The sequence below is a fragment of the Engystomops pustulosus genome, chromosome 3 (assembly GCF_040894005.1).
Source record: "Engystomops pustulosus chromosome 3, aEngPut4.maternal, whole genome shotgun sequence".
NCBI lineage: Eukaryota > Metazoa > Chordata > Amphibia > Anura > Leptodactylidae > Engystomops > Engystomops pustulosus.
The window spans coordinates 11926201-11950584 of NC_092413.1; the positions used below are offsets into that span (position 1 = coordinate 11926201).

The 24384-nt window shown below is 44.1% G+C and overlaps 1 protein-coding gene across 2 annotated transcripts in view; it reads right to left on the reverse strand.

Annotated features, from left to right (window-relative positions):
* The window catches only part of SUSD4 (sushi domain containing 4), a 76602-nt gene that overhangs the window by 22890 nt on the left and 29328 nt on the right, over positions 1–24384 (reverse strand). For both annotated transcript variants that reach the window (XM_072140060.1, XM_072140061.1), the window contains exons 3-5: positions 15743–15952; positions 5863–6042; positions 2507–2695 (exon numbers count right to left, since the gene is read on the reverse strand). In XM_072140060.1, coding sequence (XP_071996161.1) covers positions 2507–2695; positions 5863–6042; positions 15743–15952 — 579 coding nt within the window. The remainder of the gene's footprint in view (positions 1–2506; positions 2696–5862; positions 6043–15742; positions 15953–24384) is intronic.

Genomic DNA, 24384 nt, shown 5'->3' on the forward strand with positions numbered 1-24384 from the left:
CTGCCCCCCGCCGGCCTGGTCCGAGAGGCAGAAGCCTGGGACTTTCCTGCAGGATTCATCCCAGTGAACCCACTCCCTCCCTGGGGAGGAGAGAGCAGGCCTGGGTGGATTGGGTTTGCTCCAGGTGGTGCAGGAGCTCAGCAGTAACAACCACACCCGTCAGTAGCACACAGCAGAATGATCCAGCACTCACTATTCTGCTGCTGGTGCAGTCACTGTGTACATACATGACATTACTTATCCTGTACTGATCCTGAGTTACATCCTGTATTATACTCCAGAGCTGCACTCACTATTCTGCTGCTGGTGCAGTCACTGTGTACATACATGACATTACTTATCCTGTACTGATCCTGAGTTACATCCTGTATTACACCCCAGAGCTGCACTCACTATTCTGCTGCTGGTGCAGTCACTGTGTACATACATGACATTACTTATCCTGTACTGATCCTGAGTTACATCCTGTATTATACTCCAGAGCTGCACTCACTATTCTGCTGCTGGTGCAGTCACTGTGTACATACATGACATTACTTATCCTGTACTGATCCTGAGTTACATCCTGTATTATACCCCAGAGCTACACTCACTATTCTGCTGCTGGTGCAGTCACTGTGTACATACATGACATTACTTATCCTGTACTGATCCTGAGTTACATCCTGTGTTATACTCCAGAGCTGCACTCACTATTCTGCTGCTGGTGCAGTCACTGTGTACATACATGGCATTACTTATCCTGTACTGATCCTGAGTTACATCCTGTATTATACCCCAGAGCTGCACTCACTATTCTGCTGCTGGTGCAGTCACTGTGTACATACATGACATTACTTATCCTGTACTGATCCTGAGTTACATCCTGTATTATACTCCAGAGCTGCACTCACTATTCTGCTGCTGGTGCAGTCACTGTGTACATACATGACATTACTTATCCTGTACTGATCCTGAGTTACATCCTGTGTTATACTCCAGAGCTGCACTCACTATTCTGCTGCTGGTGCAGTCACTGTGTACATACATGGCATTACTTATCCTGTACTGATCCTGAGTTACATCCTGTATTATACCCCAGAGCTGCACTCACTATTCTGCTGCTGGTGCAGTCACTGTGTACATACATGACATTACTTATCCTGTACTGATCCTGAGTTACATCCTGTATTATACTCCAGAGCTGCACTCACTATTCTGCTGCTGGTGCAGTCACTGTGTACATACATGACATTACTTATCCTGTACTGATCCTGAGTTACATCCTGTGTTATACTCCAGAGCTGCACTCACTATTCTGCTGCTGGTGCAGTCACTGTGTACATACATGGCATTACTTATCCTGTACTGATCCTGAGTTACATCCTGTATTATACCCCAGAGCTGCACTCACTATTCTGCTGCTGGTGCAGTCACTGTGTACATACATGACATTACTTATCCTGTACTGATCCTGAGTTACATCCTGTATTATACTCCAGAGCTGCACTCACTATTCTGCTGCTGGTGCAGTCACTGTGTACATACATGACATTACTTATCCTGTACTGATCCTGAGTTACATCCTGTGTTATACTCCAGAGCTGCACTCACTATTCTGCTGCTGGTGCAGTCACTGTGTACATACATGGCATTACTTATCCTGTACTGATCCTGAGTTACATCCTGTATTATACCCCAGAGCTGCACTCACTATTCTGCTGCTGGTGCAGTCACTGTGTACATACATGACATTACTTATCCTGTACTGATCCTGAGTTACATCCTGTATTATACTCCAGAGCTGCACTCACTATTCTGCTGCTGGTGCAGTCACTGTGTACATACATGACATTACTTATCCTGTACTGATCCTGAGTTACATCCTGTATTATACTCCAGAGCTGCGCTCACCTGAGTGAGTATAGTAATAATATTTATTAGATCTGTGTTCTGCCCCCCGGACATGTGAGTGCTGGGATGATACAGATGAGGCCCGGAATGTTCTAGGGATAATGTTCCTCTGATAGTACAGCAGGTGCTGAAACCTAATTGTCACATTACGTGTAATTAGTCATTAGGAGATTTTGTAGAAATCCATTAGCTGCACATTAGACGTGAGCTCCACGAGCTGATCCCTCACTTATTAATAATCGCTTCTGATGATGTATGTTATACAGGTGACTGGGCGAATAATCCGCTATTATATAAACGGGTGCTGTGGACATGACTGTAATATTAGGGTCCCCCCTGGACCAGGGACTAGGCACTAGGGGTCCCCACTATTTGTCCTACTGATTGGTTCACTGTAGGTTCCCTTATATATGATTGGGGAGGTCTAGGAGGCGTGGCTTATACATTAAAGGGCTGGATATATCTGGTCAATAGTAAAAGAGGAGGGGCTGTGAAGATTTGCATACAATGGGGTGTATCTGTTAGTTTTGGGATCCAAGTCGGGATTTAAAGTTACCAAAAACTGAAAAACATTCACATAAAAGGTGTAAAATGTAGACGTGAAGACTTTTACCTTCCACATCGAGGCACCTGGGAGGTTCGTCAGACCAGATGAGGTTGTACATGCACTCCAGGTATTCCGCACCCTCCAGCTTATACCCAGGAAAACACTGATAGGACACGACCCGTCCCACCGGAAACGAGGAGTCAAAGTCTGAGATGTTCACATAACTGTGAGGAAGGACCAGAGGCCTCAGGCAACCTGGAAGATGTAAACCAGAAGGGTAAAATACAACATATAGCACACTATATACAATCTGCTCTGCTCCTCCTGCTCTATAACATGCTGCCTGCAGATAGGACACTATGTACAATCTGCTCAGCTCCTCCTGCTCTATAACATGCTGCCTGCAGGTAGGACACTATGTACTGTCTGCTCAGCTCCTCCTGCTCTATAACATGCTGCCTGCAGATAGGACACTATGTACAATCTGCTCAGCTCCTCCTGATCTATAACATGCTGCCTGCAGATAGGACACTATGTACTGTCTGCTCAGCTCCTCCTGCTCTATAACATGCTGCCTGCAGATAGGACACTATGTACAATCTGCTCAGCTCCTCCTACTCTATAACATGCTGCCTGCAGATAGGACACTATGTACAATCTGCTCAGCTCCTCCTGCTCTATAACATGCTGCCTGCAGATAGGACACTATGTACAATCTGCTCAGCTCCTCCTGCTCTATAACATGCTGCCTGCAGATAGGACACTATGTACTGTCTGCTCAACTCCTCCTGCTCTATAACAAGCTGCCTGCGGATAGGACACTATGTACAATCTGCTCAGCTCCTCCTGCTCTATAACATGCTGCCTGCAGATAGGACACTATGTACAATCTGCTCAGCTCCTCCTGCTCTATAACATGCTGCCTGCAGATAGGACACTATGTACAATCTGCTCAGCTCCTCCTGCTCTATAACATGCTGCCTGCAGATAGGACACTGAGTACAACCTGCTCTATATTGTGCTGCCTTCGATTTTACTGCATAAAATACGGCTGAGCTAAAAGCGGAGTAAAACAAAATACAATAAATTCCTGGCAGAGTTATGTCTGGGTCAGTCCCCCCCCAGCATCTATCTCCCAGGATGCACCGGTACTTTCTGTACTCAATCGCTCATTGATTTATTGACAGAAGAAGTTGGCAGAATAAGAGAGATGCTCTGCAGCGTCTGCACATTGTACAACGAGACCGATCCCATCAATACAGGAACAACCTCCGATCCCATGGCGCCCCTTTAAGGAGGAGGAATCTTCAAATAATATTAATAATAAGTCATCTATTAATAATAGATAATAATTCCTTTATTTATATAGCGCACACAGATTCCGCAGCGCTGCACAGGACTTGCCAAATCTGTCCCTGTCCCCAATGGGGCTCACAATCTAATCATCCTACCAGTATGTTTTGGAGTGCGGGAGGAAACTGGAGGACCCGGAGGAAACCCACACAAACTCATGTAGACCTTTGCTCTTTTGTATTTGCTCCCATTCATCCAATATTAAAATTGAGTTTTAAAGGTTTCTTTTTTCAATATTTTGCATATGGCAGCTTAGCCAAACACCGGTCTCAATGGTCACATGTAACCAATGAGGCCAGTGATTGGTCCAGATGTCACACGAGAAATGTGAGCAAAAGTCTTAGCCGAAACAGCTGATCAATGTTTGGACTCCATCTATCGGACCCCCACGATCTCCGATTAATGACCTCTCCTCAGGGTGAGAATTTTTAACATCTGACTACATAAAAGGTTTCTGTGCAGTCTGTTACCGTGGAGACACACTGCTCTGTATAGTAACTGTATACTAAAGGCGATTTTTAAAAATTTTTTTTTTACAAAAGCTACATAAAAGGTGCCGCTTTTTAGTTTCGATAAATGGGAACAAAGGAATTTGCTATTTAATAAACATTTAACGAGGCCCTGGGTGATTTGCATACTCGCCGTATTGTCACATATTAGGGAGGTTTTCATAGCTGCATATTAATGTTGTGTTTTTCATGCGTCACATCACTTGGCAGGAGAGCTGAGTGCACAATGAAAGCCTCCTGACACCCTGTGATTAGGCGCTGTATCGCCGCCACATACCTGCGTGCCAGGAATTTTTTTTACTGTTCCAAATGGGAGGAATTAATAACATCATTCTAAGAAGCTTGTAAAATGTAAAATAAACCCAGTAAAAATCATCCACAACGAGGAAGCTGGATTTTTAAAGGGGTTGCCTATTTATTTTTCCAAACAGCGCCACCCGTGTCCATTCAGGTCAGGTCTGGTATTGCAGCTCCTTTACATTTCAATGAATGGGGCTAACTGCAAACCAGGCGAGGCAGGCAGGACAAAAAAACCTAATTTTTAATTTCGGAAGATCCTTTCGTATCAATAGAGTATAAATTGCGAGTCTTCAATGTGGTTCCAGGCAAGTGTTTTAAGATTTTTAACATGTGTTTTGTAGTGTGAATTTTTCTGAGCTATCAGATTGCTACAAAGTTAAAAAAACAAAACAAAATGTAACCCCTTTGGGTTGCTCTGTTAGAGTGCTAAAATTCCAAAGAGACCCCTGTGGTTCAGAGGGGTGAACCTAAACTCTCTGCTGCCTGAGGGGAGCTATGGAAATATATCAGTTATCTTTTTTAGTAGGTGGGTGCACCATGCAGTGTCCTAAATTGGGTGTAGGGGAACACTATTTTTAAGTGTCACCTCTGATGCTGCCCCAAAATTTTCTGCAGTTGTTGCTGCCTGAGGCAAGAGGCTCAACTTGCCTCGTGGCTGGTGCACCCCTGGTGGTGGCTAGAGTTCTATGGCCACTTGATAATCAGGATCCCACTGTTTGGACCACTCTGTCTTATGTAGGTTATGGTTTGTAAAGGAACAGTAAAAAAAATAGTAAAATATTGTAGCTCCTCCCCTCGTTCTTAGTGTTTCCAGAGTGGCTGTAAGACAACTGGCTGCAGCAGGAGCTCTACCCCTCAGCTCTATGTCCTGTAGGTATGAAAGCTTGTTAAGCCCTTATATTAGGACACATTCCCTATGCCTGACCCCAGACATCTTTTCAGCTTCATTATGGTCTAGGGTCAGGCTCAGGGGAGCGGTTTTAGCCAAGAAGGCGGAGCTTAACGATCTAAAACGAACATCTTATGTACAAAAGTTTTCGTGTCTCTTCTCCTGGGTGGTTGAATATTGCATCCCGATCTCCAGTCTTACCCATAGAGCAACGGCCTGACTACAAACTAGTGGTAGTTTTGACCACAAGCCCCTCCCATTTTTTTAAACCCATTATTACTGGGACTCCATCTACTTCTATGTGATATTGTCCATTCTCGGACGGATATTAGGTCATCAAACATGGAACATCAGGAGGAACATTAACCCACCTTGACACAGCGGAAGATTCTCCCAGGTTCCGTCATCTTGACAAACCGAAGCCATGTTGTCAAAATCGGGATAGCGCGTCTGGAAGCCTTCTCTACAGCTCATCATTAACTTGTCTCCCGTCTTGTAGGTCTTGTTAAGAACATCGGCGTCTTCAATATAAGGAGCAAGGCAATCTGTGACTGTGGAGGAGGAAGATAACACTATTATCTACGTGCTACAAAATCCATATTTAGAGGTGTGTGTTTTCACTGCTGCTCTCTCTTCCCCTCTCGCAGCGAACAGTCACAGAAAGAAGAACTGCAGCTACATCCCCCTCCTCCTTATCTACTACTACTTCTGTTTCATATCATTTTTATCTGACAGACTGTGGAGGATTATCAATTTGCTACATCTACCATAATCCAATTATATAAGTGCAGTTTTTGTGCTGCTCTCTCTTTCCCTCTCACACAGAAACAAGAACTGCAGCTGAACCCCCTCCTGCCTATCTACCACTACTTTTATAGCATTTTAATCTGACAGACTGTGGAGGGGGAAGATAGAATTATTATTGATGTGCTACATTGCTGTTAATCTGTATTTAGATTAGTGTAGGTCCTTCACTGCTGCTCTCTCTTCCCCTCTCGCAGCAAACAGTCACAGAAACAAAGAAAGAAACTGCAGTTGCATCCCCCTCCTCCCTATCTACTATTTCTCCTGTTTCGTACTATTTGAATCTGATACACTGTGAAGGAAGTTAACTTTATTATTAATGCGCTAATTATCCTATAATCTGTATGTTGCATGGATTTTTCCTGCTGCTCTCTCTTCCCCCCTCGCAACGAGCAGTCACAGAAACAAGAACTGCAGCTCGCCCCCTCCTACATATCTACTACTTCTCCTGTTTCATACGGAAGATAACATTATAATCAATGTGCTGCATATCCCATAACCTATATTTAGAGGTGTGGGTTTTCACTAGAGCTCTCTCTTCCCCTCTCGCAGCGAACACTCACAGAAAGAGAAAGTAGTATATATGGGAGGAGGGGGATACAACTGCAGTTTCTTTCTCTTTCTGTGACTGTTCGCTGCGAGAGGGGAAGGGAGAACTCTAGTGAAAACCCACAACCCTTAATATAGATTATGGGATATGCAGCACATTGATTATAATGTTATCTTCCGTATAAAACAGGAGAAATAGTAGTAGATAGGGGAGGAGGGGGATACAACTGCAGTTTCTTTCTCTTTCTGTGACTGTTCGCTGCGAGAGGGGAAGAAAGAGCTCTTGTGAAAACCCAAACCTCTAAATATAGATTATGGGATATGCAGCACATTCCGTATAAAACAGGAGAAATAGTAGTAGATAGGGGAGGATAGGGATACAACTGCAGTTTCTATTTCTCCTGTTTTATACGATTTTAATTTGACAAACTAATATGGGCGGAGCTTCGCTTGTCCTATAATGTCCTATAAGCATCTCTAGAGTTTATATCACCACACTTTCTAATTTACTTTCCTACAATAGAGAATGTAGCGGGGGAGGACTTCTGCTACAGCCAAAAACAGCGCCACTGCTGACCATGGTTGGTGCTGGTATTGCAGCTCAGCTGTCTAGAAATTGCAATTGACATTTGTGAGGAAGGGTAAAAATGGAATTCTCTGGAGATATTATAAAGATATTTTAACACATTAGACTCTCATTGTAAAAAAAACACCCGCCTTGCGCCGGACACTGACAGGTGGATTTGTTCGTTTTTGTTTTTCTGTTCCCTTGTAGGACTCCAGCAGAAAAGACGGATTTGAGCCAAATAATTTGTCGGAAAGATTAGAGGGAAAAGGAACTTTGTGTCTCCGAAGTTGTAGGTGAGCGCGAGATGGATTGTTCCAGAAATAGAGCGGAGCAGCCGCGGCCAAACAAATGAGAACGAAATCAATACTGAGGTCATAATTGCCGAATTTCTACAGAAGTCGTAACTTTATTTATACCGCTCCGCAGGAAGCGGCGCCACGAGCCTCCGAGTTACCGCTGCTCCACAAATTAATGAAACAAAAAGTTTTCCTCACGTAACGAGTTGTTTTCCCGTCCACCCACAACCTGCAGACCTTGTATTGTATCACTCCGAGTGCGAACAGCTCCGGGTTAATCGCTCGCCGGAATCTGATTTTTTTTTTTGCTTTATTAATTTTTGTAAATCCATTATTATGTTTTTATGTAATTGTTTATTTCCTATTTTATTTCCTATTTAGAAAAGTTAACAATCACACCGGCACTTGACATGTGTTTGCTGTTCTATACCGCCATATGGTGCCTGCATGGTCCCCTAGAGGCAATGAAGAATATCTACCTCATACCGCAAGCTGTAAAACATGACGACATCACTGGTTTCACGAATCAGCTGACCACAAAACAATGGCGCCATATTAGCAAGAGATAAATTGTACAAGGAGAGTCTTAAAGGGGTTGTCTGTACGTTTCAAAACATGGCTGCTTTCCTCCAAAAACAGCACCACACCTCACCATTCATTTCTAGACAGCTGAGCTGCAATACCAGCTCCAACCATGGTTAGGGGTGGTGCTGTTTTTGGAAGAAAGCATGTTTTTTCATCTTTGGACAACCCCTTTAAGAGGGATGGAAATGTCCATATTTATAGAACCTTAGCGCCATATTCAACACATTGGGGCTCATTTACTAAAGGTCCGTCGGACGCATTTTCGCCGGGTTTCCCGAATTTTTCCAATTTGCGCCGCATTTAACTGGGGTTTTTGGTGCACGCCATCGGATTTTGGCGTGGCGAAATTTGGACGATTCGACCGATTCGGACAACGCGCAGGATTTAACATCTCAAATTGTGTCGTAAGACAATGCACTCACATGCACCGGGAAGAAGAAGGTGAACTCTGCCGGACCTGAGCGGGGAAGCGACACATGCAGGATATCGGGCGCACGATCTTAGTGAATTCGGGTGACAGTCCGAATCGGGGATCGCGCAGGGACCGAGTAAGTAAATGTGCCCCATTGAATGAAACAATTTAGAGATAAAATTATTGCCATACAATGCCCATTTATTGCACATATATATTACTGTAATATCGTTCCCCTATAGACAGGGCATAACACGTTACCCACAATGCCATCCTATAGACCCGCAGAGCGCCCTATAATGGCTATGCATGTAAACAGACATGTGGGGAGATTTATTAGACGTGTTTGAGAGCAGAACTGTTGTAGATGCCCATGGCAACCAATCAGAGCTCATCTTTCATCTCCCCACAGCTGTTTATAAAATTAAAGCTGAGCTCTGATTGGTTTCTATGAGCAACTACAATAGTTTTACCTCAGACACTTCTGATAAATCTCCCCTCATGTGTCAATGGAGATTTGTCCATGTTCGCAATTAGTATAATGTATATGATCAAAAGGCAGAAGGAAGCGGCTAAAAAGATTTAGGGACTTCTGTGTAAAACCAGTTTTTTGATCAGTATTTATAAGGGGGGAGGGGAAACAGGAAGTCATTGTACTACAACTACAGCCAATAGCAGCACACCAGGAAGTGATGTCAGAGAAGGAGGCGGGGCTTCTACAGTGCCGATTTGCTACAGCAGTTGTTACTATACTATTATATGACTCCTGTCGTTACTTTTTGCTATGCAAATTGGCCCCAAATTTTACTTTAAAGGTGTTGATTTTGATTTTCATGGATATTTTACGTATTTTAGGAAGGAATTCCTCTTTGTCTGAATTTATAGATTATTTTGTAAAGTTTGTAATAAAATCCTCGGGGCCTCAAGGGTATAGATTGTGGTATAGATTTATCATACGTCTCTTAGAGCAGAACTGTTCTAGTTGCGCATTGCAACCAATCAGAGCTTAGCTTTCATTTCCCCACAGCTGTTTATAAAATTAAAGCTGAGCTCTGATTGGTTGCCGTGGGCAACTAGAACAGTTTTACCACAGACACTTGATGATAACTCTGCCCCATTGAGTAGAATTGTGCCCGCTGCGTCAATCTTCATCCCTTTAAGATCTAAAAAGCCCCGACCGGTCCTGGAACCACAGCTGAAGATTGTATGTGATAAATTATTCTATTTCTGTATTCCTAGGATTAAATTATTCATGTTTTGTTCTTTAATTTCCAATCTCCATCTCCCACATCAAGTACAAAGTCCAGGAAGCTGAGACGTGAGCTGCGGCTTGGGGGGGTCCCAATACCCTGACGAATTTATTCTTAAAGGGATGGGTCCCGGGGTGGAGGTGCAGTATATATGGGGATACCCTGATGGCTCTGCTACTGTCATATGTGGGATGGGGCGTGTACTTATTTAAAGGTCACCCTGAAAGGTAAAGGCTGAATATATTAAAGGGATATTATTAGTCTTGTGCTTATTGCACTTTCACAGTTCAGCTTTATTAGTGCTGTGCAGTTGTCTCTTATCCAGGAACTTTCCACAATAAATCACTTCTATAATAATTTGCTTTGGGGCTCTCATTGATGTCCAGAGTCAATATCCAGCGAATGATTGTAGCTGTACTGAGCAAAGGAAGCCAAATGCAAGCACATTTCCAATATCTTTCCCTAATCCTTTCCAATCAGCGCTGAACTGCGGATGTGTTCCTGTAACCCCTCATCTCTTTTCACTTTATAAAGGAGTCGCAGTTGAAACGTGTTGTGTTCCCGAGATACCAAATATAACAATAATATAACAAAACTCCTGATCGTATGAATACCTGCGTATCTCTTCTGTAACTACCCATTCCTGTATCCTTGTACTGTGACATCACTGTGTGTATTATCCTTGTACTGTGACATCACTGTGTGTATTATCCCTGTACTGTGACATCACTGTGTGTATTATCCCTGTACTGTGACATCACTGTGTGTATTATCTCTGTACTGTGACATCACTGTGTGTATTATCCCTGTACTGTGACATCACTGTGTGTATTATCTCTGTACTGTGACATCACTGTGTGTATTATCTCTGTACTGTGACATCACTGTGTGTATTATCCCTGTACTGTGACATCACTGTGTGTATTATCCCTGTACTGTGACATCACTGTGTGTATTATCCCTGTACTGTGCCATCACTGTGTGTATTATCCTGTACTGTGACATCACTGTGTGTATTATCCTGTACTGTGACATCACTGTGTGTATTATTCCTGTACTGTGACATCACTGTGTGTATTATCCCTGTACTGTGACATCACTGTGTGTATTATCCCTGTACTGTGACATCACTGTGTGTATTATCCCTGTACTGTGACATCACTGTGTGTATTATCCCTGTTCTGTGACATCACTGTGTGTATTATCCCTGTACTGTGCCATCACTGTGTGTATTATCCCTGTACTGTGACATCACTGTGTGTATAATCCCTGTACTGTGACATCACTGTGTGTATTATCTCCGTACTGTGACATCACTGTGTGTATTATCCCTGTACTGTGACATCACTGTGTGTATTATCCTGTACTGTGACATCACTGTGTGTATTATCCCTGTACTGTGACATCACTGTGTGTATTATCCCTGTACTGTGACATCACTGTGTGTATTATATCTGTACTGTGACATCACTGTGTGTATTATCCCTGTACTGTGACATCACTGTGTGTATTATCCCTGTACTGTGACATCACTGTGTGTATTATATCTGTACTGTGACATCACTGTGTGTATTATCCCTGTACTGTGACATCACTATGTGTATTATCCCTGTACTGTGACATCACTGTGTGTATTATCCCTGTACTGTGACATCACTGTGTGTATTATCCCTGTACTGTGACATCACTGTGTGTATTATCCCTGTACTGTGACATCACTGTGTGTATTATCCCTGTACTGTGACTTCGCTGTGTGTATTATCCCTGTACTGTGACATCACTGTGTGTATTATCCCTGTACTGTGACATCACTGTGTGTATTATCCCTGTACTGTGACATCACTGTGTGTATTATCCCTGTACTGTGACATCACTGTGTGTATTATCCCTGTACTGTGACATCGCTGTGTGTTTTATATCTGTACTGTGACATCACTGTGTATATTATATCTGTACTGTGACATCACTGTGTGTATTATCCCTGTGCTGTGACATCACTGTGTGTATTATCTCTGTGCTGTGACATCACTGTGTGTATTATCCCTGTACTGTGACATCACTGTGTGTATTATGGGGCTCATTTACTAAGGGTCAGCTGTATGATACTATATGGTATGACACTATCTGGGTGCTGTATGGCACTGTCTGGGTGCTGTATGACACTATCTGGGCGCTGTATGACACTGTCTGGGGGCACTCTGAATACATCAGTGCAGCCACTTAAGGCCCTTTATATGCACATTCCCTATAATTTGGCGCATGTATTCACTTCATTGCTCCAATGTCACATGATGTCCCAGCGCTGGGCACAATGTGATTAGCATATGATACTTTACATAATAATTACAGGTTAGTTATGTCTCTCCCCTCAAGATGACTGCGCCGCCAAGAACTGCGATCACTAATCTGTGATACAACGGTGAGAACTGCATTCAGCGAGGAGACACAGCGACTGATACAATGTATCTCCTGGTCTGCACTCACCAACGGAGCCGCAGGGTTCAAGAGTCTGTTATCAATCCCATGATGTCTACTGTCAGCACAATAACACATTGGCAGATAGAGGCAGAACCATCGGTGCCAGACATACTTCTCTCTTGTCTTGGCTGTTTTTTATATCTATCTATCTCCTATCTATCTATCTATCTATCTATCTATCTATCTATCTCATATCTATCTATCTATCTATCTCATATCTATCTATCTATCTATCTATCTATCTATCTCCTATCTATCTATCTATCTATCTATCTCATGGGCCACATTTATCACTTTTGTGCGCCTAAGTGTAGTAGTTGCGCCTAAATTCGGGCGCACTGTTTTGCCAGAATTATCACAAGCTACAACCATCTGTGATAAGTATATTTTCTGCCTCTCATTAATCACTTTACTTTAACACAATTTAGGCGCAGTTTAGGCGCAATGTTAGATTCGGGCTCTTACATGTGATCCTGCTACAAGCTCCTCTCTGCTTCTCCCACAGCCCAGAATGAAGATAACACTCACAGCAGCACCCAGGTGTGTGACACCCAGCACCCAGTGACCTCCTCAGCAGGGGCTTCTCCTGGAGGGGATCCCTCAGTGCTGATCTCCTGCTGCACCCCTGTAATTCTGCACAATATCCCCCTGACACTGTGCAGAATTACATGGGGGACACTTGTTTGTAGTATCTGCAAACTTCTGCAAACTTGTGCAAACTTCTCTTGCTCTTGCTGTGAGCTCAGCGTTTTGCAGAATGTTTTGTAAATAGAAGGTGATGAACTGTAAATAGAGTCTACAGCTCCTGTCTGCAGAGCATCTCATGTCTGTATTATATGTTCCAGTGTCTGGCTGAGCTTTGCTGCCAGAAATGAGCTGTTCTGCAAAGGGGCTCAGTGCTATCTTCTCAGATAACGCCACCTTCGGGCTGGAGTGTTTTTGCGCCCGTTTTTGCGCCTAAATGCAAAAGTCGCACGTGATGAATATCATTAGGCGCAGCAAAACATCTGGAATTGAACGATAGATGAGGGAAAGGTGGTTATTTTAGCTGCGCGGCTAATTTGACGTTTAATCGCAAAACGGGCGCAAAAACGGTGCGCCTAAACGAAAAGGCGCAAAAACAACAGAAAAAACAAGTGATAAATGTGGCCCCATATCTATCTATCTATCTAGGTAATTGAAAGTAGGCAGCACTCCAAATATAGTGAAAAAAACGGGTGTTCTTTATTCCATGTTAGGGTACAGTGAAGTACAGAAGCAGCGACGTTTCGGCTCCAAAGAGCCTTTCTCAAGGCTATCTATCTATCTATCTATCTCATATCTATCTATCTATCTATCTCATATCTATCTATCTATCTATCTCATATCTATCTATCTATCTATCTATCACATATCTATCTCATATCTATCTATCTATCTCCTATCTATCTATCTATCTATCTATCTATCTATCTATCTATCTATCTATCTATCTATCTATCTATCTATCTATCTATCTATCTCTCTCTCTCTCTCTCTGTGCACAGTGTGTTACATTCTCCTTTGTGATTTTTGTAATGTGTGGACCCCGGAGCTTCAGATAATTCCCTGTAACGTATTTTTCTGAGATCAATAAAACCTATTTTCCTCCCTGGCACGGGGAGAACATTATTTTTTTCACAACAGAACAGAATGGAAATTTAATTTGGGTTTTGTACAAGATCCGGGCACAGATACTTTGTGTCTATAATTAAAATCTATTTAAATCTAATTAAGATGAATGCACCAGAGCTTTCCTATTATCGGCGGCTGACACCACAATTTATTCCAAACAATAGACCTTCCCCCCACCCGCGCCGTATAAGATGAGGAGCAGTTAGTCAGGTCATATAGCAGGTGACAACAGCTGGGAACCTGACGCAAAGCTCAGCATATTGTGTGCACTCACATGGGGAAAGATCAGAGCAAATGGACTCATCCTAACCCAAGCTACACAGTACAACCATCAACCATAGTGAGATGACTCTGCTCATCCTGTCTAACTCTGAACAGTAAAGCTAACAAGAGAAACCAGAAAGTGTAATCTATTGATCTAGAGTGTAATATCTCCTATCTCTCTCTTACATATCCATCTACCATGTTTCCACTTTTAAAGTTACAGTTGGATGTGTGATTATCATTCACAGCTCCTGCCCCTAATTGTAACTCAAACTGTAGATATCTACTTCTTGTCTTCTGCACCTATAAAACACAGACCTGATGGGAAAAGAAGGGGATATTCTTCTGTTTTAGGTGACACCAGACTTATGTTTCTTGGTGCCATGGTACAAAAGTTATAACTGTTACAAATTATAGCTGAAGGCAGCACGAGGAAGGAGGAAGAGGGAGCTGCAGGGAGGAGGGAGCCGCAAAGAAGAGGGAGTAGCAGGGATGAGGGAGACACAAGGAGGAGGCAGCTGCAGGGAGGAGGGTGCTGCAAGAAGAAGGGAGCTGCAAGGAGGAGGGAGCTGCAAGGAGGAGGGAGCTGCAAGGAGGAGGGAGCTGCAAGGAGGAGGGAGCTGCAGGGAGGGAGCTGCAGGGAAGAAGGAGCTGCGGGGAGCCGAAGAAAGGAGGGAGCCACAGGGAGGAAGTAGCTTAGGTGGGAGCCGCAGGGTCAAGGAAGCAGCAGAGAGCTGTAGGGAGTAGGGAGTCGCAAAGAAGAGGGAGCAGCAGGAAGGAGGGAGTTGAGGTGGGAGCCACAGGGAGGAGGGACCTGCAGGGAGGAGGGAGCCTCCCTCCTATCCATCCATCTATCTATTTATCTCATATCTATCTATCTATCCATCTCATATCTATCTATCTATCTATCTATTTATCTCATATCTATCTATATATCTATCTATCTATTTATCTCATATCTATCTCCTATCTATCTATCCATCTCATATCTATCTATATATCTATCTATCTCATATCTATCTATCTATCTATCTATCTATTTATCTCATATCTATCTCCTATCTATCTATCTCATATCTATCTATATATCTATCTATCTCATATCTATCTATCTATCTATCTATCTATCTATCTCCTATCTATATATCTCATATCTATCTATCTATCTATCTATCTATTTATCTCATATCTATCTCCTATCTATCTATCTATTTATCTCATATCTATCTCCTATCTATCTATCTATCTATCTATCTATCTATCTATCTCCTATCTATCTATCTATCTTCTCTATCTATCTATCTTCTATCTCTCTATCTCATATCTATCCATGCATCTTTGTTCCCCTATGAGTAGGTATTTATGGGGTGTGTGCAGCACTTCCCCCCTCACCTTGTTCTAGGCACACTGGTGTGTCGCTCGGCCTCCAGGCCATGGATCCGTTACTGAGCAGCGCGCACGTCTTCTTAGCGGGACCCTTGAGTCTGTATCCACTCTGACAATGGAACCGGACGATGACGACTTCGGAGACGCTCTTGATCTGAGTCCTGTAGCCATTTTCAGGGATGTCCAAAGCAGGACAAGCGCTGATGTCATCAAACCCTAAAATCAAACAAACAACAAACTAGAACAGATTACAACATAAGAGCATCATCTCCACTAATAGCGATTCTCTGGGGTCAGAGATTGGCTGCAGCAGTCACGTGTCTACATGGGCAATTCACTGCTGCACGACTGTGTGTACTGGAGTGGAGGCGCTGTCAGGTGCACTGGGGGCGTGTCCTCACACTGCTGTAATCTTAGCTCCTCCCATATGCTCTGAGTAACAGTTCTAGCAGGGAGAGCATCTACTAGTAAAGCGGCTGATAAGTAGTTTGATGCAAAAATCTAAGAACACAACAGTTACATCTGTGTCAGAGTCTTCATTGGTTCGTACTATCAGGCTAAGGAGACGCTGAATTCACTTCAGTCTGCAGTCTGAACAGTGCTCTAGTTCCTACGCACATAAATATTCTGTGTGTGTGCGCTATCCTCATAAAGTCTTCTTTGTCAGCTACTTCTGTATTTCTCATTTGGCTCTTGTTCTTTGACTATTCTTTGTACTGGTGATTTAGTGCCTTGTTAGCCATCTATGTGGTGACCTTTCTCTTGTGTTTATTTGATTGTCTGTCTTGTTTTGTGTACACACAGGGAGGGACCGTCTTCATAGTTGTCCTGTAGCGCATAGGATACGCTGAGGCATGCAGGCAGGGCTGGGGTATTAGGGTTCACTGTCTTGTCTTTCATCCCTGAGTCTAGTGTCCCCATTACGGGTCACCTTTTGCTGCGTTGATAACATTGAGGCAATAGGTAATACAGGGCCTGGTTCACATGGTGTAGAAGCTTGCAGAGTGGGTTCAAGCACAGGAACAGCGCCCCCTTCCTCCTTCAGGTCAGGAAGTGTAACATCCCCAAGGTCAAGTTGCCTGAGTTAATAGCTTTATGGCAAGGTGAATGTACAATAGAAAATGACTGCAGTGAATTTTAGGTATCAGTTCACACTGGGATTGTCTTTAATTAGCTATTAGTGGGTCGCACAGAGCCCCAGACCTTGGAGGAAGTTGGAATTTAGGTTAGACAGACAATTAAGGAAGAAGCTAACACAGATGTAATCACAGCAGTGTGAGGAGTGTGCTTGGAGCAGCTATAATCCTAGAATATGACAGCAGAGCGCACAGAGCACAGCAGTGTGGGGGCACACTCCTAGTGCAGCTACAGTACTGAAATATAAACCCATATTTCACAGTCCTGCTGCTACTAACAACTTACAGAGAGGTATAATTAACCATCTATCCAGGGACAATTCCTAACACCGGCTGCAGAAAGCACAGAGCACAGCAGTGTGAGGACATACCCCAGATACAGTACTGCTGCTACTAACAACATACACAAAAATGTTATTACACATCTGTCCAGAGACAATACAGAACACTGCTCAGAGCACAGCAGTGTGAGGACGCACCTCCAGTGCCCTTGGAGAAGTAACAATCCTGGTATATAAACACATATTTCACAGTCCTGCTGCTACCAACAACATACACAAAGCTATGATTACACATTTCTCTACATAATGCTGGCTGCACAGAGCACAGCAGTGTGAGGACCCACCCTCAGTTTAGCTACAGTTCTGAAATATAAACCCATATTTTACAACATACACAGAGGGAACAATTCCTAACACTGGAAAGAGCACAGCAGTGTGAGGACACACCTCAGGTACAATCCTTGAATATAAACTCATATATCATAGTCCTTCTGCTACTAACAACATACACAAAAGTCTGATTACACATCTCTCCAGGGACAATACCGAGCACTGTCTGCTCAGAGCACAGCAGTGTGAGGACATTCCCTTTAATGTGTCAGGTAGGGCACTCGCTGTCTCTGGTTATCGTCACATGATATGAGGTCTGATAATATGACTTGTCCTTTTCCTTGATGTTCTCATCTCCTTCTGCTCCGGCAGGCAGTGATCGCAGCTCCTGATGCAGCACTGAGGCTCCGCACTGCTATGTGCATGGCTTATGAGATGGTCCCCGTTCAACCTTCTACATCGCGTGCAAGTCTTAGATGTGTAACAACCAGGAGACGCCTGATGAGATGTTTCCAAAGGCCGTGCAAATGTCATCTGCAAAGCCGGGGGACGCAGCAGCGCTGTAGGAAAGATTATCTCCAGTGACTGCGCTGCTGGGAGGGGGTCACATACAGGACCCTGTGTCCTGAGGCCGGTGGGATCAGTGGTCACCATAAGACACATTCATCTAGAAGGAGCGGCCACCAACACCCTCGAATTGGCCCCACTTGCTGATTGGTTAGGGGGTCTTTCTCCTGGGACCTACAATGATCACAAGAATGGGGGGTCCTATTCCCCTGTATGGAATATTTGAATATATGACTCTATTTTATGGTGTCAGATCCATCTTTATAGCAGGTGACTGCTCTCCTGATGTTGCCCATCCCCCATCTTGCTGCAGTATGAGGCGAGAGGCTCAACCCGCCTCTTGGATGATGCCCCCCTGGTTCCCTGCTCCTCCTGCCTACTTTTGTAAACTGATCGGCAGTGGGCACGCTCCATTTAAATAGTTGAACAGACCCTCACTCTTGTGATAAGTGGGGGGGTCCTGGCAGCTGTGAAGACACTGTGATTCTCCTTTCTATAAGAGAGTATAAGTATACAGTCAGGGAGGCTGCACGGTTATCTTCTACATTATAACTGACTTAAAGGGGTTTTCCCACAAAGACAAGTTAAGAAGACAAGTTATCCACGGAATAGGGATTAACTTGGTGATCAGTGGGGGTCTCAGTGCTGAGACCCCCACACATCACGAAAACGAGTGGCCCGACCGATCCCGCGTCGCGCTCCATAAGAGTAATGGAGCAGGCGGCCGTGCATGACCGTTCTGCTCCATTAATCTCTATGGAGCTCACAGAGATCTTGGCCTTCTGCTCCATTAGTCTGAGGAGCGGCTTTCACGATCTTCGGGGGTCCCAGCACTGAGACCACCACCGATCAGCAAGTTAGGCCCTATGCTGTGGATGGGGCCTAATTTGTCTTCGTGGGAGAACCCCTTTAAAGCCATAGATAATCCAATAGGGAATTCTGGGTAGTATGCAAATATGTTTTCCAAGGTGTTAAATGGAAAACCACGCCTCCTTTTGCTACCTTGAAAGGCAGCCCCCATAACACCATGACCTACAAGAAGCCTATTAACACGATATGGGATTAAGCCAAACCTTTCTATCTAATCCAACAGATTCACTAATGTAGGCAAAAGGAGGCGTGGTTTTCCATTTAACACCTTGGAAAACATATTTGCATACTTCCCAGAATTCTCTAGTGGAGCATCCGGGGCTATAAGTCTCCACACACCTATAAGGTGGTCTTAATTGGCAAAATCTCCATAAGTAGTCCTATTTTTACATGACTCTGTAGGAGATTTCCCATAAGAAAGGGAATTCTAGAAAGGACATTTCATCCCCTGCCTGTGGGGACTGGGAGTTTAAAGGGATAAAAGTTGCTGACAGGTTCCCTTTAAGTCCCAATAAATGAGCAGGACCCCCCCAGGAGTTCTGTATATACAGTATATAATTGTTAGTTACAGGTCAGTATCTGGAGCCGCCACGTGGTTCCATCAATCCTCGGGAGTGGTATTCCCGGGACGCGGCGCTCTCTCTGTGTTTGCTGGTGCAATCAGCGAGTTGTGAAGGGAGCGCAGCGCGAGGCGAGATTTCCCCAATGACAACGTTGTGTTGACTGAGGAGAAAGGCATTTCCAATAACCGAGTATTGACCCGCTCTGACAAGCCGCTCCGGCCCTCCGCAGGCGCCTAATACACAGCGACAAGCAAATCACTAGAAATAATTTATCCCAGGAACACACTGCTCCACGGACGCCACGTGTCACGTATAGATGGGAAATATACTGGGGGGGGGGGTATACTAACATGCTTACCAAGCAAGAAAATAATTACAAAAATACTATATCCTGTCAGTGTTATGTACTGGAGAGATGTGTAATCAGACCTTTGTGTATGTTGTTAGTAGCAGCAGGACTGTGACATATGGATTTATATTCCAGGATTGTAGTAGGGGAATGTGTCCTTACACTGTTGTGCTCTGTGCTCTGTGCAGCTAGTGATATGTATTGTCCCTGGAGAGATGTGCAATTATACCTCTGTGTGTGTTGTCAGTAGCAGCAGGACTGTGATATATGAATTTACATGCCAGGATTGTACTGGAGGGGGGGGGGGGGGAGTCCTCACATAGCTGTTCTCTTAGCACTCTGCATTGAATTGCTGCACAGTCATTCCTTCCCCTCTGCTCTGAGCGACTGCTGCAGTATTACCAGTATAACCAGAAACCTGCTACAGCTTTTACTCAGAGCAGGGGGGAATGATTTCAGAGCAGTTTAGAGCAAAGAGGTAAGAACACATAAGTGTGAATAAAAGCACAAATAAAAAACAAAGTGAGTAACTGTGCTATAAAAATATAAACTTTTCAACCTATTGATGGTGGCAGTCGCTTTAGAGGTACATTACACTTGGTGGTTGAATACTCTGTCTATTACTCACTTGTTTACAGCTGCCTTGCACCTCCATGGTGCCCAGCAGTGGATTATAATATGGGTGGATTGGGTGGTAGCCCAGGGCCCAAACCTTCTAGGGGGCCATGACCACCTAAACCACCCACCAAATGTTATACTAAGAAGGACCTTCACCCATGAAATCCTTGTACATCTATTCTTGCTCTCAATACATGTACACAAGGGTCATTTCAGGACCTTTGAAGGTCCTCCAAAGGTTCTGCACTGGATATTGAAAGCAACAGAAGGGACAAATCCTCAGTTCTCCAAGAAGCTTTATGTAGGAAGTGATTCCAGACTTGTACGGGCTATAATATTCATACAGCCCAGGACCCATGGCATTTTGCCTTAATCCACCCCTGATGGGTACTTATAATGTGCTCACATGACCTCTGACCCTTCCCAGTGATTCATTTCCATCAGGTTCTCTATCCCTCAGGTTCATCTCTCTAGCTTGGTCCTCGGGGGTGGGACTTAGGTATTCTCTCTGCTTAATTCCTCAGGGGTGGGATTTAGGTCTCCCCTCTGCCTGCTTTCAGTGTATATCGCTACATGCACACACTTGGTGCCAAATACGCTTTCTCATAGACAGGTCTTCCCCTACCTACTTACGTCAGTCCTGCAACGATCCCCTTCATGTCAAAATATGCTCCCCGATAATCTGACCACTAGAGCTCACACTCAAGAGTCCAGGGCTCTTCACAAAACTTAGTCCACATTAATACTTTGTTGGCTATTTCAGTGAAAACAATTTCCCAAAAAAAGAGGTGGGACTTCCAACTCCTTATGTGACTCATTTAAAGGGTTTGTCCATGTAGATCAATCCCTTTAGTAACACTAAACTAAGATTCGTGGGATCTCCACTAATCACCGATCACAGGGATCTGTGATTGAAGCTCGAGTTCAGGCTTTTCCTGCAGCGTCCCCAGTGGCGAATTAAAGCATTGCACAGTTCTTTTTAAAATTATTAGGATCCCTATGTAATGTTGGGTCCTCCAGGGTCTATCCTTGCAGTTGCCTATTCTGGTCCCACATATCAATGAGGCTCTAGAATAATAGGACCTTCTCTTTAATCTCTGAGTCTTCCCAATAATCCGCCATAAAAGTAAAATTACCCAAATATCAAGAAATGCACTTTTTTTGTCAACATGGCAGCAGATAGACGTCTCTTCTGCTTATTCGGCCATAAAATCCACCAAAGATTTATGTCTTGCTGAAACAAGACAATGAATGAAGAAATTCTGCCTGGTAAGCGGTAAAATCGCCTGCCTGAGGCCAAGTTATGGGAAATCAGTGGGGCCCTGCTTACTAGACAACAGCCCTTCATCAATGCCAAGTCCACCGCACGGAACCTTATGTAACCGGCATCAGGGAAGCTTTGTGTCTGGAATGTTACAATGTAGCAAAGTCCTGCGCCAGGAAAACCAGAATACAAGGTTATGCATATAATAATCCGGAACCCTACAGGCGGCACAGGTCCAAGGTGTCCGTCAAGACCTGAAGACACCATGACACCATGAAGCCATCGTCAAGACTTTCTATATGACCCTAAACTCTCCACAAGCTATAGAACGGCGCCCTCTCCGCCCCACCTGATAGTAATGTTCCAGGTTATTTTACAGTAAGTGGTTCTCCAGCACTCCTATGCCAGCAACAAGTGTGAAGAGACACTAATCTTAAGTGGCAGGTCCTGCTTTGTAGCAGATAACTGCACCCCTGATGCTGCCCCCCATCTTACTGCAGTTGGTGCCGCCTGAGGCAAGAAGCTCCACTCGCCTCATGGCCGGTACAACCCTGCGTATGACTAAAGTCAGGTATCAGAAGGGTCGTCAGTTCCAACCAGGGGCGGATTAAGACAGAAATGAATCACTGGGAAGGGTCAGAGGTCATGTGGGCACATTATAAGTACCCATCAGGGGTTGATTAAGACCACCATGGCCCTGGATGAATATTATTTTCCCTACAAGTCTGGAATCATTTCCTACATCTGGTACTAGAATCAGCTTCTTTGGGAATGGAGGATGCCTCCCTTACTCCTGCTTTCAACCTGTGGTTTCAGGACCTTTGGAGGTCCTGAAATGGCTTTTGTAAATGTGTATTGAGAACAGGAACAGAAATATGAGGATTTTATGGGTGAAGGTCCTTCTCCATATAAAATGTGGTGGGTGCCCATGGGCCCCCTAGAAGGCTTGGGCCCTCGGCTACAGCCCAAACCACCTGTATTATAATCCCCTACTGGTCCTTACCACCTAATGGAAGCGCTATTATAACGTAGGAGCCCTGGATAAGCCAGGATAGTAATGTCATACACACAGCTAAGTCTCTGTATACAGCTCCGGGGTCTCTGGGACCAGTACAGTATAATTGGGATATCTGTACTGATAATATGGCCGTCTTGATGGATGGTTACAAAAATAATAATTACATTGAAAAAACACACATTGTTTCCCTTATTCCTAACACTGGTAACAGAGTAGCAAGTTGTACATACTGGGCCACGACAATTTCAGACTACATTGAATTTGCTTGTAGTCTGTTACCATGGACACACATAGCTTTGCATAGAGAAGCTGTAGAAAGTTTAAGATATATTATAAACTGTTCTGTTGAGCCTGAATGGTTCTTGGGGGTGTTACTAGAGCCCCTCCTTGCTGCACTTCTGCATTCTCCTCCTCCCCTTGTGACCTTAGCACTTCTCCCCCCTCCCTCTGCCTGGTGAGGGTGAAGCACCCCGCCTCCAGTGCACCCGGAGGCTCATTTACATAAACTTTTTTGTTAAGCAACAGAAACGTGAAAAGGAAATGTGAAAGGACTGAAAAGTTCGTAACATTGTAGATCTTAGAAGGGATAATACCCAGAGGAGTGAGGCTCGGTGAGACCCCCACCCATTATGTATTTATAGCATGTGGATACAATATTCCTTTAAAAGGACATCTACCACCAGGATGAAGGATAGTAAACTAGGCACACTGACATACTGGTGTGCACCCCCTCTGGCAGGATACTATCTTCTTTTTATGCCCTTGTTTTTTTTTTTTTTTTAAAGGCTTTAAAAATTATGCAAATGAGCCTGTGGAGCTCTGGACTATATTAACAGCTATGGAGCCCGGAGCCCCTCAGGCTCATTTCCATAATATTCAATGCATTTTCTTCTTAAAAACAAGGGTATAGGAAGGTTAAAGAAGAGCAGATCCTGACAGAGGGAGCACACACTAGTATGTCAGTGTGCTTGGTTTACAGTCCTTCATCCTGGTGGCAGATGTCCTTTAAGGCGACATAAAAGATGCTCCGCAGGCTGAATACAGAATTTCCTGCATTTCCCATAATAAGTAAATAAGATGCCATAAAGGAGCGGAGAATCCCTACAGCTCCATTATTAATAGAAGGCACAGGGACGCACAAGGTGACTCCAGTGCAGAGTTTATTGACGAATAAAGTCACGCGTAATTATGTGGAAACCGTAGACGCTCCGGTGACAGATCTCAGCAGTTTTCCTTAAGTAATGGAAGCGAGCGGTGCACTAAATTAAGGGATTCTCATTTCCAGCACCCGGCCGGGGTCATAAATCTGCATCGCCTGCTCCTCTCTGTGGGTCATTATACTACAGTGTGCAATATCTGAACAGGATCCTATGGGAGCGCACTGCAGGCGGTGGTCTACAGGGGGCAGCGATGAGGCTAGCGGATTTCTGCAGAGCCCTACGACAATAACCTCCCTCCCGCTGCCGCAGCAATGATTAATACCACCACACAAGACGAATAATTTGTGTTTGGAGATAAAAGTTGCTTCAGTAACTTAATGCAAAGTGCACTACACAGAGGTTTATAGAATTCAAGTATTCGCCAACCAGCAGAGGGCGCTGTGGTAAAAAACGGTACGAAACATTTCTAACCCCTATAGTTATACCAGCCAT